This window comes from Gymnodraco acuticeps, unplaced genomic scaffold, assembly GCF_902827175.1.
Source record: "Gymnodraco acuticeps unplaced genomic scaffold, fGymAcu1.1, whole genome shotgun sequence".
NCBI lineage: Eukaryota > Metazoa > Chordata > Actinopteri > Perciformes > Bathydraconidae > Gymnodraco > Gymnodraco acuticeps.
The window spans coordinates 2,435,781-2,450,952 of NW_022989947.1; the positions used below are offsets into that span (position 1 = coordinate 2,435,781).

The 15,172-nt window shown below is 42.3% G+C and overlaps 1 protein-coding gene across 9 annotated transcripts in view; it reads left to right on the forward strand.

Moving 5' to 3' along the window:
- Positions 1 to 15,172, forward strand: part of rbms3 (RNA binding motif, single stranded interacting protein) — a 286,571-nt gene that overhangs the window by 195,709 nt on the left and 75,690 nt on the right. For 6 of the 9 annotated variants that reach the window (XM_034210322.1, XM_034210321.1, XM_034210326.1 and 3 more), the window contains 2 exons: positions 9,360 to 9,526; positions 14,016 to 14,095. In XM_034210322.1, coding sequence (XP_034066213.1) covers positions 9,360 to 9,526; positions 14,016 to 14,095 — 247 coding nt within the window. The remainder of the gene's footprint in view (positions 1 to 9,359; positions 9,527 to 14,015; positions 14,096 to 15,172) is intronic. The other 3 variants (XM_034210324.1, XM_034210329.1, XM_034210328.1) reach the window with 1 other exon arrangement.

The window sequence follows — 15,172 nt, forward strand, 5'->3', positions numbered from 1 at the left end:
TTGATGTTTTTGTAACACTTAAAGGTGGGGTATAGGTAAGTTTCAGAAACCGGCTCGAGATACACTTTTTGTTATATTCCATGGAATGCTCTTAACATCCCGATAGCTATGAATATCTTAAGTGCTTTGACAAAAAATCCATAAAAAAATGTCATCTGTGGAAGCCGTAGTACTGGAAAAAGTACAACCGGATTGCCGCCCTGTCTGTCAGCCTTCCATCTCGTGCACGCACAAATGTATCTCGTGCCCTCATTGGGCGTGCCGTCATTGGGCGTACATTGCAGCAGTACTTCAATGACTCGCCAGCAACAGGCGGCCACTGTCAACATGGCAGAGTTAGGTTCAACATCGTCTACTGGTCGCAAAAGAAAAAATGTAACGGAGCAAATTAAGAACAAAAAGAAAGTGGAAACTAGGAGAAGTCAAACCAGAGTCAATATCGGAGTTGCTTTTCAACGATGGCGACAACTGTTGGAACACCCGAGTTGAAATCTGACACCGTGGTCGCTCTTTTTCTCTTGGACAGGTTTGGACAGGTTCTGTTTTGTATGGTTTACAATTCCCCTGAACTATATAGCCAACCTAAGTCATGTGCGCGTTCATGTGTGTTGGAGGAGGTGCTCTGTAAGGAAGTCTGAAGGAAGGGGTGGATTCTTTTCGGCTGTGTACTTTCAAATTGTAGTGCACTCGAGCCGGTTTCTGAAACTTACCTACCCCACCTTTAAGATAAGATAGAGCTTTATTGTCTCCCGTGCAGAAAAATCACAACCCCCTGCTGTTAAGGCAAATAATTCTGCATTTTCTTTCTTCAATAAAACGCTTTTTTTTACATTTGTTGTCCCCACTGTGGGACTAATTCAGATTTTGATTAGATCAAAACAAATTGTCCACACACAGTGTAGGGAGGTATTGAGATAAACTCAAATGTTGTTGTTTATGGTCTTATCATAGGATTTGTAGACAATAACTAAAGATATAGAATAACATCAGAAATTCGCTTTATTCAGTTTTTAAAGCTGACATTCAATCTTTATGTCATGGTAGTGATCCACAGAATATGTTTTAAATGTCACACCTTATCAGAATTCCTATGAAGTGTTTGACCTTGAATGTCCTCTATACGGCCCATTATCCTTCTTGTATCTTTGCTTGAATCACTGTACATGAACGACACAGGTAAATGGCAAATTGAAGGACATACCGTAACCCTGTTGTATGCCATAGTGCTCCCAGAGCCTTATGGGGGATGAATATTTCACCAGCTACACCAGCAGAGAGTAGGCCCAGCTAGAGTTAGTAAAAACAAAGCCCTACCGCTGTGTTGGCAAAGTCAAAGGCTCAATCATGTATCACCCACTTTTGTTCCTTCCACAGCATCTATCATCTCAGCATAATACAGAGTAGCGAGAAAGCCATTATCCATGAGCAGTAATAAGACAGAGATCGACTACGTGTGTGTGTTTGTGTGTACAGTCACATGTATGAGAAGCAGTGCCGTGCAGGAGCAGTGTGTATGTGTGATTATGTGAGTGAATGAGTGTGGGTCTTAAAACCAAACTAAACACCTCAGTGCCTTTGGGCCAATAGGACACACTAAGTTGTCATTGGCGTGTATTGCACTCTTGGGAAAAATTCAGCTGCTGAATAATGTGATGTATTAAGCTGTGCTCTGCAGCAACGTATGGTAATTTGTAAGATTTTTATTTAATCAGGTAACATTGTATTCCTGCTGAATGGAACATTGCCTGAGCAAGGTGAACCTGAAATCTTGCTCCTGAGCTTCATATGTTGCTATTTTTATTATAACTTATTAAAAAAGCTTTGTACCTTGTGACAAACTTTGAATTACTTTTTGGTATGAAAATGACTAAGAGTTTAATTCATGTGTTGGTGAACAGATTTTTTTTATGAGCTCTATGTGCAAATACATGTAATTACTGATCAGCTTGGTATATTACAGCGAGGATGAAAATAGATCAGAAAGTGGACTGCTTTTATTTTACGTCAATAAACAGTTAATTATATTTTAACACAAAAAGATGCGGAAAATCTTATTGACTAAAAAGTGTCATGGCCTATTGTTGCCTTATATAAAATGATGACGATTAGTTCCATTTATTTCGGTATGCAGAATTTAAATCTGTGGAAAAGGGAGCCCTTGTATTGATTTGTACATCCCAAGTCGAGGTACCTGAATTGATTTCGGGAAGGAAAAATAAAAGTAGAAATTGGAATACCTTTATTCATCCCACAGAGGGGAAATGTTACAGCAAGTAAAGAGCCAAAGATAGATTTATATTAATTAAGAAGCATGCATACAAATATTAAAGATACAAGTAGAAATTACAAAATTTACAAAATACACATCCAGTGTATCTCATCTCTATCTCAGAACAACAGTTCTGAGATAGCAGCCAGGTGACCTATCAACCTATTTATAACTCAATAAAATATTCGAGGATAAAAGGGAAAATACTGAGTGATTAATGTGATTTTTTTTTTTACATTTAAATAGCTTTGATGCACTAGAAATTCCCCACAGAGCAAAGCAAAAATGTGTTGGGGGTTTTCAACATAAATCTGGATTAAATAAGGAATATAATTAATTAACAAACAAAAATATATTATATGGGAAACTGCAATAAAATAAAGCCATTGGTGTTTTGTTACTTATCTCATCTTTTCACATCCTCTTAAAGATGTTACTGTGCAGGTTTTAATGGAAAATGTGTAATATTTGTTTAGCACAAACTTAGCTCCATTTCAGATGCCAACGTGATTACAGCAATGCCACCCACAACATTTAAACAAATTAGAGAAAGATGTAATCTATAACAGAACAATTAGGTTTAATTTAGTTTTCTGACAACTATATGTCCACTCTGTATGTTTGCATTCTTTTTCCTAGACCCCTGCCAATACCCATTTATCGCAGCCATAGTTAAAGCGGTGTTTAAATGACAGGTGTTTTGGGCTGACTCAAACAGAAGGTTTGAGTCCCCCCCCCCCCCCAGTGAGCAGCAGAAGGACCTTGCACGTTACCAGCTTGCAATCCTGCTATTCTTTTACTCCGTACCATGCTGTTCTCTGACTGAGCATGTCTATGTCGGAGACGGTTGTGCATATGTTGGATTGTAGTGTGTGCATTTGTATATCTTTGCCTGTTTTTGAAGATGTGTGTCGGATGAAAGAATTCAATCCGTAAATGTTTCACTGTCTGTCTGAAGAATCTTTGATGAATACATGTAGCATTGGTAGAAAACACACTTTGATCCTGGCTTTCTCCTGTGCTGTGTGATCCTTCTGCAGGCTGGAAAATAAGATGCTTTTTTTAGAGACTTACAAAATATTTTTCTGCCACCAAACTCTGACCCCCACCATGAATCCTTGTACATGTAGTCTAAAGCCTCCTGCAGTTTGGCTCTGTCTCTCCAGTAAGTGGCTGCAGTGGAAAGAGGCAGGCCGTGATAAGGACACACTGTGATGTAAAGTATTGGATGTGGATGGGGTTTGAAGTAGTCACAGTAGGGGCTTGACAACAGGCCTAGTGTGGGGGGAAGTGTTAAACAACTGCCTCTACAAGGGGAAAAGTAGTAGTAATTGTGCCAATATCTCATCAGTGGTAAATGTGGAAGTGTTCATCAAAGAGCGGTGAGCTGCCCGCCTGACTCTGCCTGCTGCTGTCTGACCAGCTGACAGAATGATAGCTCCTTTGTACTTCTACGTTTTTGTCTCAGAATGTTCTGGCTCCTCACAAATTGAACTCAAGCTTTTGAAGTGAGTTGATGCGCTCAAATTCTCCTACCCCCCCTACTACTTGCTTCCACTTGGCCGGCCTGCTTGTCTTCTTCTGAATGCATTCTGCAGACTCAGGCTCACAACAAGATCTGAGTGCACATCCTGAACCTATATACAACAGAACAGGAACGCTCCCTCTGGCATCTGCAAACTTGTCAGCAACATACCCTCACAGCAGCAGCAACACAGCAACTATTGCTTCCTTGCAGTTTTCTCCAACGAGACAACACGGAACCCTATTGTCTTTCCATTTAATTGTGCTCCTACAGGCTGCTGGTTAGTCACACAACAGGCCAGAGCGGCATACCTCAGGGAAGGAAATGGTGTGGTCTAAAACTAAGAATTGGCATTGGATATATGTTCATACAGACACCCTTGAAGTGTGTACCGGTGCTTAGAGGAGCAGCTGAGAAGCCCTGTAGAGCCAATTACACACATAGCTTTAATCTCTTGAGCAAGCTGAAGGGATCGAGGGGGGGGGAGAAAAAAGGGTGGATAGGAGAGGGCAATAGTAGGGTACGAATGACAAGCAGGAATGGATTGATGAGGAGAAGTAAGGGACGTCTCGGGAGAAACAGGATAGAGACGGCAGGAGGGTGCTTTGGAAAGAGTTGGAGAAAGAGAGGCTATGGAGAGCTGAGTGGTTTAGAAACGGGAGAAAAGACGGACAGAATGAAGTGAAGGAACATCGCGGTTATGGGGTGAGAAAAGATTGACAAAGAGAGTGAGGGCAGCTCCGAGCCTCAACATGGCGTTAGATGGAGCCCCCAGTCAAGACACATATATCCGTCTAACTTTTATCAGTTAAATGGAAACAGCCCTGAGAGCCCCATAGGCGGAACGTGAGACTTCTTGCACCTGATGTTTCTATTCCCCCTCAAGCGTTGTCAAAGGCAACAAGGTCTCCCTTTAATGTGTTATATCTGCCTGTCATGTCAGCTGCCTCCGTCTCTGCCTTTCTTACTTTTTCACTCTTTCACCTTTAGCATTGAGATCTATAACTCCTATTTTCTCTTCGTACTTTCCTTTTGTTTAGCCCTGGCCTCCTCATTTCTTTTTTCCTCTCCGCTAATACTCCCCCCTCCCCTCTACCATAGTAATGTTCTCAGAAATTACAGTGAGGTAAACAGAGCAGGGTGTCGAAATGAAATAACAGCTACAGGGCTGTCAGCTCTAGCGAGTGAGCCATCCGTCAGCGGGAAATGACATGTCAGTTCCCCCCCCCCTCCTGTCACACACACAGTTGGATTCATCCTGTCCTCCTGGTGGCAAGGTGAAGGAATTATGCTCATCAAAGGCAGTAGCGTAGCCTGGAGCGTTTCCATTAGCTATCTACAACACTGGTCAATGGCATTGGGACAGGCATCGACACACAGACTCATAGACACCTGCGCAGCTTTACACTATATAGATTTGAAGGAACAAACGCATAATTACTCTGGGATGGGATATATACACAGGTACACACACGCACACACACCTCGATTACTGTTTCATTCATAGCCTGACAGCAGAGCGTGTGCGAAGGCTGACATTAAAGGAAATTAAATCTCCTTGTGGAATGGGGCAGCCCATCTCACCTCCCGTCAAAATGCTCCCAATTCCACTCCTTTCGTGTAACCTTCTCATCTGGGTATTTAGGGCTTTGTGGTGCGGAACGTCATCAAAGAGGAAACTTAGCGAGGCGGCCGCGCGTAGATGAGGCCTCCCAGCGTTAATCCCCCAGCAAACGGAGCCCCTCTACTATTAGCCCACGCACACAAATTACCGCGAGTACTGTACATGCTTATATTAGAAAGTGCTTTCATTGAAAAGCGTGCGCCACATAAACTCTCGTATCGTTGGCTTAGCCCAGTGTCTGAGTCAGTCAGTTAACTCTTTGATCCAGACCTCCTGTCTGCATTGGAATATGGAGCGTATTTGACATAATCCTGAAAAACATCGCCTCACATAACCGATGAAACTCAAAGGAAAGCACAGCTGCACACCAAAGGGACTTAGTGGGAGAGTGACACGTGTACAGTAGATTTTTTTTACGGGGCAGATTTAATTAAGCCTCATTCACTTCCAAATCCTGTGTTATACAAATTCTTGTGAAGGCTTTCCGAAGCACGTAAATGTGACAAACCTACCGAGGAAAGAGCAGTATAGTTTGCCCTGAAGTTAGTTAATTGAGTTCCTGGTTAAAAGAGAAAGAGTGTCGGTTTTCCCGCTTTCAGGTTGGGCACCAGCTCCCTCCCAAAGGCTTTAATCAGATCAAACATGTCCTGTCAGATAAGACAGCTAATTAATCAGGGGAGGGGCCAGTCTTCTCCTCTGACAGATGGAGGCACGGAGCTGGTGGAGGCACTTCCTTCTTAACCTCTTCCTCCGCCGTAAACAGAAAGCAGAACACGACAGAGTTAGACAGCGTTGCCTGTGGTGAAGCACAGAGAGGCTGTAAAGATTCTCAAAGACGGTGTTTGCATGCAGGCTGCAACTGAAGTATCTCCACAACCCCCCACTGAGAAGACAACAGATCTGCACTGAAGATGCTGTTAACAGTACTGCATATGCGTGTGAAAAAGATCACTTAAACTGAATTCAAATTAAAGTAGTGCTATAAACCGAAAACAAGTAGCATTGTGGTTTAGCAATTAAAAAACGTGTTAAAGTATTGTGTATATTGTCTTGATTTTGACTTTGGGCAAAAGTTATTCTACTTGCCTTTGCTTCTCTTCTTCTCTTATTGCCGCTTCCTAAGGTTTATGAGACTAATCTGGCACAATCCAATTGGGCCAATCCTGAACTAATGAAATTAACATTATTCTTTGCCTTTATTGTCATTACATACATTTTATAGATCTATGTCTTGCTAAATTGCTAGTGTTATTCATGATAGATATAATAGCCCATAATAGAACCCAACCATCACACTGATTATTTCCTAACCAAATGGCAATACTCTTTTAAAAGGCCCTCCACTGCTCACACTATTGATCTAAACTAGAATAATATGTAACCATCCGTTATTATGGGTGAGGGGATGTTTACTTTTGATGTATTGCGTTCTGAAATCATACATCTAGAACAGGGGTCGGCAACCCCTGGCACGCGTGCCAGCATTGGCACGCAGCACCGTAACCAGTGGCATACTAGGAATAAGTGGAATAAGTGTACAAAATATTTAAATTATATTTTTGGATCCTGAACGAGACCGCCGCCAGGGTGCGTCTCCCCGTTACCTGCAGAAGGAAGCCCCGCTCTCTTTATCTCCAGGTGCCTTTCTGCCGCTTTCCTCCGTGGTGCAGTGCTGATCGTTTCACCACGGAGGAAAGCACTTCACTAATTGCAGTTCCCATAAGGAGCTGTACAAATGCCGCAGTTTTTGCGTGGCTGTGTATTTAGTTGAAAGCCCAGTGGCGATCTGCTCATCTCTCATCGAAATAATATGCTACAAAGGGGCGACTGGCCATTTGTGTGTTGAACTTTCCTGTCGGCTCCCAGACCGTAGTCGAGGAGGGCAGAAGCAACAAGCTTCAGGTTCAATAATAATAACCCACTTTAGCTTAAATGACTGGAGAGAGGCGAGCTCTTCTTGGGAGGCCGTTGCATTTATTTAGCTATTCTTTTGTTTCACAAAATACACCACAGACCTCTGTTTTTCTGCTTCCTCGTTTCACTTCCAGAAACATACACACGTTCTCTCCATAGGTTCTCTCTCACTGTCGCTCTACCATCCACAAACACACATGCACAAGCCACACCCCTCTCTCTCTCTCTTAAAGGGACAGCGATCTCATCTCACTCTGCTTGACCCTAATATCATAGTGTGCTCTGGAGAATCACAGAACGGACGATCGTCCTTATTATTATGCCGTTTAAATCAATTATTTAAATGTGTTTGTTAAATTCGGCATCATGTAAGTTGCGCTGACAGGTCCACACACTGCTTCCCCGCAGCGAGGCTCCCCCGCCCTCCTGCTGATAGTTGTTTTTTAAATGGCACTTCATATCAAAAAGGTTGCCGACCCCTGATCTAGAACTACGAAAAATAACACATCTAATTATCTTTCAGTTGAATACACTCAATTGACTGACCCTAATTTAAATTCATATTTGGATGGTGCAAGATGAATCCTCTACAAATACCTGAAGTGGATGTAAATCTTATCAACATGTTCCAGCATTCCCTCATCACATTACGCTTGCCACAAACCACAACACGGATGCCTTTTTGTAATATTGCTTGGCTCTGGCTGCTGTTGCAGGAAAGCTTGGGAGATGTGGGTGTTGGATAAAGAGGAGATGTGATGAATGAGAGCTGGAAGCTGATCAGAATCTGGCCGGCTGCTTGATTGGAAGGTTTACTTACAACATGGGCGGGAGGATGGATTGAATGAGATTTGATATGCGAGAAAGAATGTGCTGATGTGCATACAGCATAATTAAGATACATATTTAGAGATAAGGATGACATAATGTAGCATAGATGGATGGATATCTGGTTGACGTACTTGGTGGCTGCCTGGCTCAGTGACAGATTGACTCGTGGGGCTGGGGCTGCTGTTTCCAGCTGTTCTACTGTAGAGCTCTCTGGGCCCTCTGCTACCTCAGGCTCAACCCACCACCGGCTGTGCAGCTTCACATAGCTAGCTGTAGCCTCTGGGCACAACACAGAAAATGATGTTGTACCTTACACACTACACAGCTTCTAACTTTCTCTCTCTATCTTTCCTTCACTTTAAACCTTAAGGGGACATATTAGGAAGAACTCGCTATTTTCAGTGCTTGTGCGTGATACAGTTTGGTATCAGAAGGGCCTACTAACCCACAAACAGAGAAATAAAACAACCATGTTTGGTAAGCTGTCTTGGTCATAAAACATGAGACTCTGCAAGCTTTGTCCCCTTCCTATTTCACATGCAGACTCATTAGAATATACCCCCCAACCCCATATTTGAGTTTCTGCTTCCAGAGCTTGAGAACTTCCTTTGTAATCTTGCAATTGGCTTTTCAGGGAAGGGTGCTCAAAGAGACAGGTGCTACACTGGTGTTTTTGCATAGGGTGAAAACAAGTATATGTAACAAGTAAAATAAAATATATGTTTTTTTATTAAAGCATGTAAATCTGTTCTTTTGTACACCCAAAATACAGGTATGAACCTGAAAATGTGCATAATATGTCCCCTTTAACACTTATTATTGGTGTAAACCCCTGAGACACCTGACAAACTACAACTACATGTTTAGGATACATGCCTGTACAGACTTGCACTGGCATTATACTTACCATTCACAAAAATCCATGCTGTGTATATCTGTCTCACACATAGAGCCTAAGGCAAAGTAAACTATTGGTGTATCCATATGGCATGTGAGCAGATCAATGTGTGAGTGTCAATAAGGCCAAACGTCATGCGTGTGAATGTCGGCTGCATTGCGATGTAATAGCCCAAGAGGCAAAGATGATGCATATGTCCTACTTACTACACTTGTTGGTGATACATTATTTCTCATTTTCCCTCTCCTTTTCTCTCTCCATCTCCTCTATCAATCCTCCCCTACTCTTCTAACCCCTGGCCCTGCAGCAACAGGAGCAGGACCCCACCAACCTGTACATCTCCAACCTGCCGGTGTCTATGGATGAGCAGGAGCTGGAGAACATGCTGAAGCCCCTGGGTCACGTCATCTCCACGAGGATACTGAGGGATGCCAACGGGGTCAGCAGAGGAGTCGGCTTTGCCAGGTAGGTGCTCCTGCTATAGATAGATTACAGGAACGTTATAACTTGATACCTAAGGCAGATACAGTATGTGTTGCGTTGATGGGGAACTATGCCCCGTTTCAAAATACATTCATGTTTTCCATATGGTCTGTGGATATTCGTAACCATAAACAACTCTCTCCAAGCTAGATTGCTAAAACTCAAATGTGAGATGTCATCAAGTATAAAGTGTGGAACTGCTCTATAGCCAATGCATCGGGAAATATGTTCTTAATTAAGGTTTCCCTCTTAAATTCCAATTCATATTTTGAATGTTACATCACTAACAATGAATCATCAGCAAATGCACACAAATTAACCAAAACACAGACGTTAAAATGCATTTGTGTGCGTATTCATCACTCTAAAAAGACACTAATCAGATGATCCCGTCTCCAGGAAGTGGAAACTTAAAAGGTGATTTGTTTGCCAAGCCTGTTTGACAGTGTGTCTGCCACTGGATGAGTTCCTCTTTGTTCATGCCTTTGCATTATAGTCTTATAATAGAATAGACATTGAAATGATCTACTTATTGATTCAAGGCTTTATTGTCATGTGCACAGTAGCTACAGTGTAGATATGGCAATGAAAAACTTAAGCCACAGGCTCCTACTACAGTCCAACATGAATATATGTAGGACATAAACAAATAAAACAAATACAATAGTGCAAGAGAATGTATTAATGCTTGGTCATCTACATTCTTACTCATTCATGTATACCTTCAATTAACCCTTTGTCCTTATTATAGTCAGACCTGCTATATTCTTTTTCTACTTTTTCTACTTAGAAAAGTTTCCACTTCAGCTTGTTAATCCCCCAAAGTCATAAACCACTCTGTCCTTGTCCTCGCCAGCAGCCACCAGGCTCTCATTGCTCTCCATATCCTCCCTTGTTTACCCAGAGGAGGCCACTGACGGCCGCAGAGCCGCCATCTTGCAGGGATTTTTCTTAATCACCTGCTCACGCTGAACTCCTCTCCTATTCCCTGCTCTATTACTGAGGGTTACAGCAGGACAGACGAGCACAAACACACACAAACAGGCACTTAGGCACACATATGAGCACGTGCACAGACATGCCTGTACAAATGTGCATAATAGGCACACATGCATTGACGTGTGCTCATGTCCACCACACATATTAGTGTGCAGACTCACACTTATGCACACAGACCGGTAGGCAGCCTCCTGTGGACCAACAAGCAGAGCACAGCAACAACCTGCCACAGGCCACCTGTTCCAGCAGCCCTCTGCGGGGAACAGACATGATGGAAATGGGAGAGTGAGGCGGCAGGAGAGAGAGGGACAGGAGTGTGAAACAATGGCCCGGTGAAAATAACTTATCATAGAGGTTATTATAAAAGAAAAAGTGAAGGTGATGGGAAGGAGACGGCAGTGTGAGATGGAGAAAGGTTGAGGAAAAGTAATTTAAACAAGTGAATGTGGGTGTCTAAGAGTGAATCTGAATGACTGGTTACTTGGTTAGGGGAGAAAGGAAAAAAAGATTGTGTAATTGATTAAAACAAATAAGAAGAAGAAGCTTAAAAAGATTCATGGATGTGTTTTATGAATTGTAGTTCCTGTTAGCTGTGTCAACAGACAGACAGATAGCTGCTGAGGGTTGGGCCACGAGGGGCATTAGAGAAAGTAAACTGAGCTTAGTGTTTGTGGGCCGATCCATTACTGTTATCAGAGCCCATTACTCCAGCTCCAGCGCTAATCATTGCAGACAGCAGCACCTGATGCCATTAACCAGCAGCACACAAAGAGCCAGCCTGCCTCAACGCCTACCTGGCTCACTGAATGGCTTCCCCGAAAGTCGCTCGACAGCCTGGCTGACCGGCTTGTTTCCCTGCGACTGACTAACAGCCCGTCTGCCTTATTTACTCCTCGTCTACCCACCTGTTTTCTGTCTACCTACCTTTCTTAAAAGAGTGTTGATCAGGACACAAACAATGAAAAGCCAGAGGGGATGTGAGGAGGATGGGTAAAGGGCGCTGGAGAATAGCGAGGGAAGCTGAGCATCAACACTTCCAGTCTGAGAATCTCTTGAAACTCTTTTTCAATTTTGATAAAGGAGTACACAAATATATAATTCACAATAAGTAGTTAGGCTTTAGTGAAAATGATGTTTGAATTTTTGGGGAATTTTCATCTCTTTTTACTATATTATATTTTTATCTGTGAATACATGTTTTTCACAAACTGTTTCACTCTGGGCACAGAATCAAATATTCAGAGCTGGATATCAAACCCAAATGCTTTTTTTGGTAGTGATGGAAATATGGAAGGCTTACTTGAATGTGTACTTTATCCAGTTTATTTTCTTATTCTTTGATCAAATATCATTTAAATGATAATGTTAACAATTGAATTTGGAAACAATCCATGTATGGCTTCTTGTGTATACACATTTCATTGGAGAAGTCTGGTCTCTTTTGTTAAATCAAAATTGACATAACAAATATAATGTAAAACATGTCAAACCATACCCAGCTCTTACTGTATATAATGCATGTTTGTATTACATTTGTTGGATGCCAGTGTTGATTTGGACTTGTTCAGTGCATGTGTTTAGGGCCTGTTGAGTGATCAGCTGAGTCACACCAGCTCAGTCTTCCCAAGTATAAGAGTGGACAGAGGAAAGAAAGAGAGATGGGGAAAAAGGGTGCAAGAAATTGTGAAAAATTACATATTCTAAAAAGAGAATCAAGGAGAGGAAAAGGAAGAATGGTGTTGATGTGGTTAGGATGCACAAAGAATGAAGAAAAGGAGGGCACGGAAAGGGAAAGAGATGAGGCGGAAGAGAGATAGGGTAACGGTGAAAGATGGAGGAAAAACCAAGGTTGAAAGACCGGCAGGAATGAGAGAGACGTCAAAAAGAAGAGGTGCAGACGGGTCGGGAGTAAGATGGATGGGACAGAGAGAGCGATAAAGAAGCTATGTTAAAAAAAAAAGAAGTAAGAAACGAGAGATGGGAGACGGATGAGCGAGAAAGAGGACAGAGAAGTGAGAGGCTGACAGGATCACATGAGTGTTCTTGGAGGTGAGACCGCATAAAGCATGACAATCTGGAAAGCAATGCATTCTGAAAATTCTAAGAGCATATTACCATAAGCATAGGAACAGCAATCACTCAATCCTGCACTTAAAAACACACTCATTTTAATGAGTTATTTTGTGAGTTTATCAAATACCTGCATGGCAACATACCATGGTAACATTCATGTTGGTATGAATTGTAATAACTGATGTGTGGGTGCATGTCAACATTGTATACTTTTGAAATAAAATGATGTGTTTGATATGTAAGAGTTTGTATGGGTGTTAGAGTCTCTGTGCTTATGATGTGAGAGATCAGAGCCCTCCTGCTGGTCGGCTGCTCGCCCCACAGACTTTTGATCCAATTGCTGGAAAAGGAAGAGCTTAGTCGGTTAGCTTCCTGTGTTTTCTCTCTCTCTCTCTCTCTCTCTCTCTCTCTCTCTCTCTCTATCTCTCTCTCTCTCTCTCTCTCTCTCTCTCTCTCTCTCTCTCTCTCTCTCTCTCTCTCTCTCTCTCTCTCTCTCTCTCTCTCTCTCAAAATCCGGAAATAATTAAGCCTGTTGCTCCATGTGTGAAGAGTTTCAGTTCAAAATGGAAACTAGCAATGTTGAGTTGATGACAACCACAGCACTGCTCTCAATGGACTCACCGTAAGGCAAGGCAATTTATTTGTATAGCACAATTCATACAGTGATGCAATTCAAAGTGCTTTACAGGATCAAACAGATAAAACACAATACATTTTTACGATGGTCAAAGTGAGAAGAAATACAAAAACACACAAAATAATTAAAAGAAAGAAAACCATGTTTAACAGTTTGAAAATTCGAAAATTAAAATTTTAAAAATAAATGTTTTTAGACCTGATTTAAATGATTCAAAAGTGCTAGCCATTCTCAGATGCTCTGGGAGTTTGTTCCATGCATTAGGAGCATAGCTGCAGAAGGCTGCTTTCCCACGCTTTGATCTCACAAATGGAACAGTGAGCTGGCCTGCGCCTGAACACCTGAAGGGGTCTGCTGGGTTCGTACCACTGAAGGAGGTCCTTGATATATTTGGGTCCTAGCCCGTTTAGTGCTTTTATATGTGTGCAATAAAATCTTAAAATCAATTCTCTCACTTACTGGAAGCCAATGCAGCGATCTCAGCACTGGAGTGATGTGATCCTTAAAATATGTTGCTTTACAAAAAGTACCGTGGTGCACTTGAGAGGTCAACTTTATCTGGGTGGTAACCGTGAAAGTAACCGTTTATTCTTATTTTGCTTTAAAAAAAACTCTTAATGTACAGTACCACAAGCCATTTATAATCGTGCCATCATTTAATGTAAAATAATTGTATTTCCTAGGAAGGACTGTCGACCTTTGCTACAAATGGATAGTGGCTATTCTTTTCAAATCAAACCCTATATTTCTGTTTTGTTGCAGGATGGAGTCCACAGAGAAATGTGAGGTTGTGATACAGCATTTCAATGGGAAATACCTGAAAACCCCACCAGGCATTCCAGGTGAGTCTCCCCCTCTTTTTGCTTTACATTGTTCTCTTATCACCCCTTTCATTTCCATCTGGGGAAATGATCACCTTTGCAATGAAAGAAACTTCTTATTCAATTATGGTAATTTCTCATCTGAGATCTGCCGGACAGCTTGATAGATTGTGTACAGCGTTGATTCTGACACCTGAAGCTAGCTGTCTCTGCTATGGCTGAATAGCTGACGGCTCTGTAAGCCTCTTCCTCTCTCTCAGTCTCTCTTATTCTGTCACCTTCTCTTTCCTTCGCTGTTGGTGCTGGTGCTGCTGCAGACTGAAACTTCTTGGGAAGGAGAAAACCCTTTTAATATTCACACTCATGCCTCTGTGCTGTTCTTTGCAATCTACTTAAGAGCTTGCACTCTCCCCTCTTTCCTCTACTGCTCCTTCTCTCTGTTGCTGTGTCTTCTCTCCTTCCTATCTTTCTTTGCTGAAGTCACCCTAGACAGTGGAACAAGCTGGCCAAGGAGAAAAACAGGCAGGGGAAACAGGGCGACGGAAACATTTCACAAAATGAAGACAGATGTCGGGACAAGGTGTTGGAAAATTCTTTCTTTTTTATACAGGGCTCAAAGTGACATCATTGTCCCAAAAGTCTAAAACAATGAGAAATTGGATGTTGGGAACAGAGCATTTCCTAAGGGAGTAAGGATGTCAAGAGGGGCTAGCAAAAAGAAAAGCAAGGTGGAAAGGAGAATAAAGATATGAAACAAAGAGTCAGAAGGAAAGGCCAGGATGAATGAAAACTATGCTGGCTAAGCACTTTCGGGGCCAGTGGTAGCGCTTCTGGAAGCCTCCCATGGGCCCCAGCAGGACGTGGGGGACAGACAGAGCCAAACCGACGAGATCTCCACCACCCCTGTTGCTATTCTATTAACAATACTCACTCCTCCAAACAGCGGGTCAGAAACAGACCCATAAATTGCTCTCCAATATACAGTAATATCCCAGAGAGACTAGATTTAGAATCTCCATATATGCTGAACTATACTGCATAGCCAGCAGCCATTAAAGGCAAGGTGAGTGGTTATATTGAAGTTGAGCCGTAAGAGGA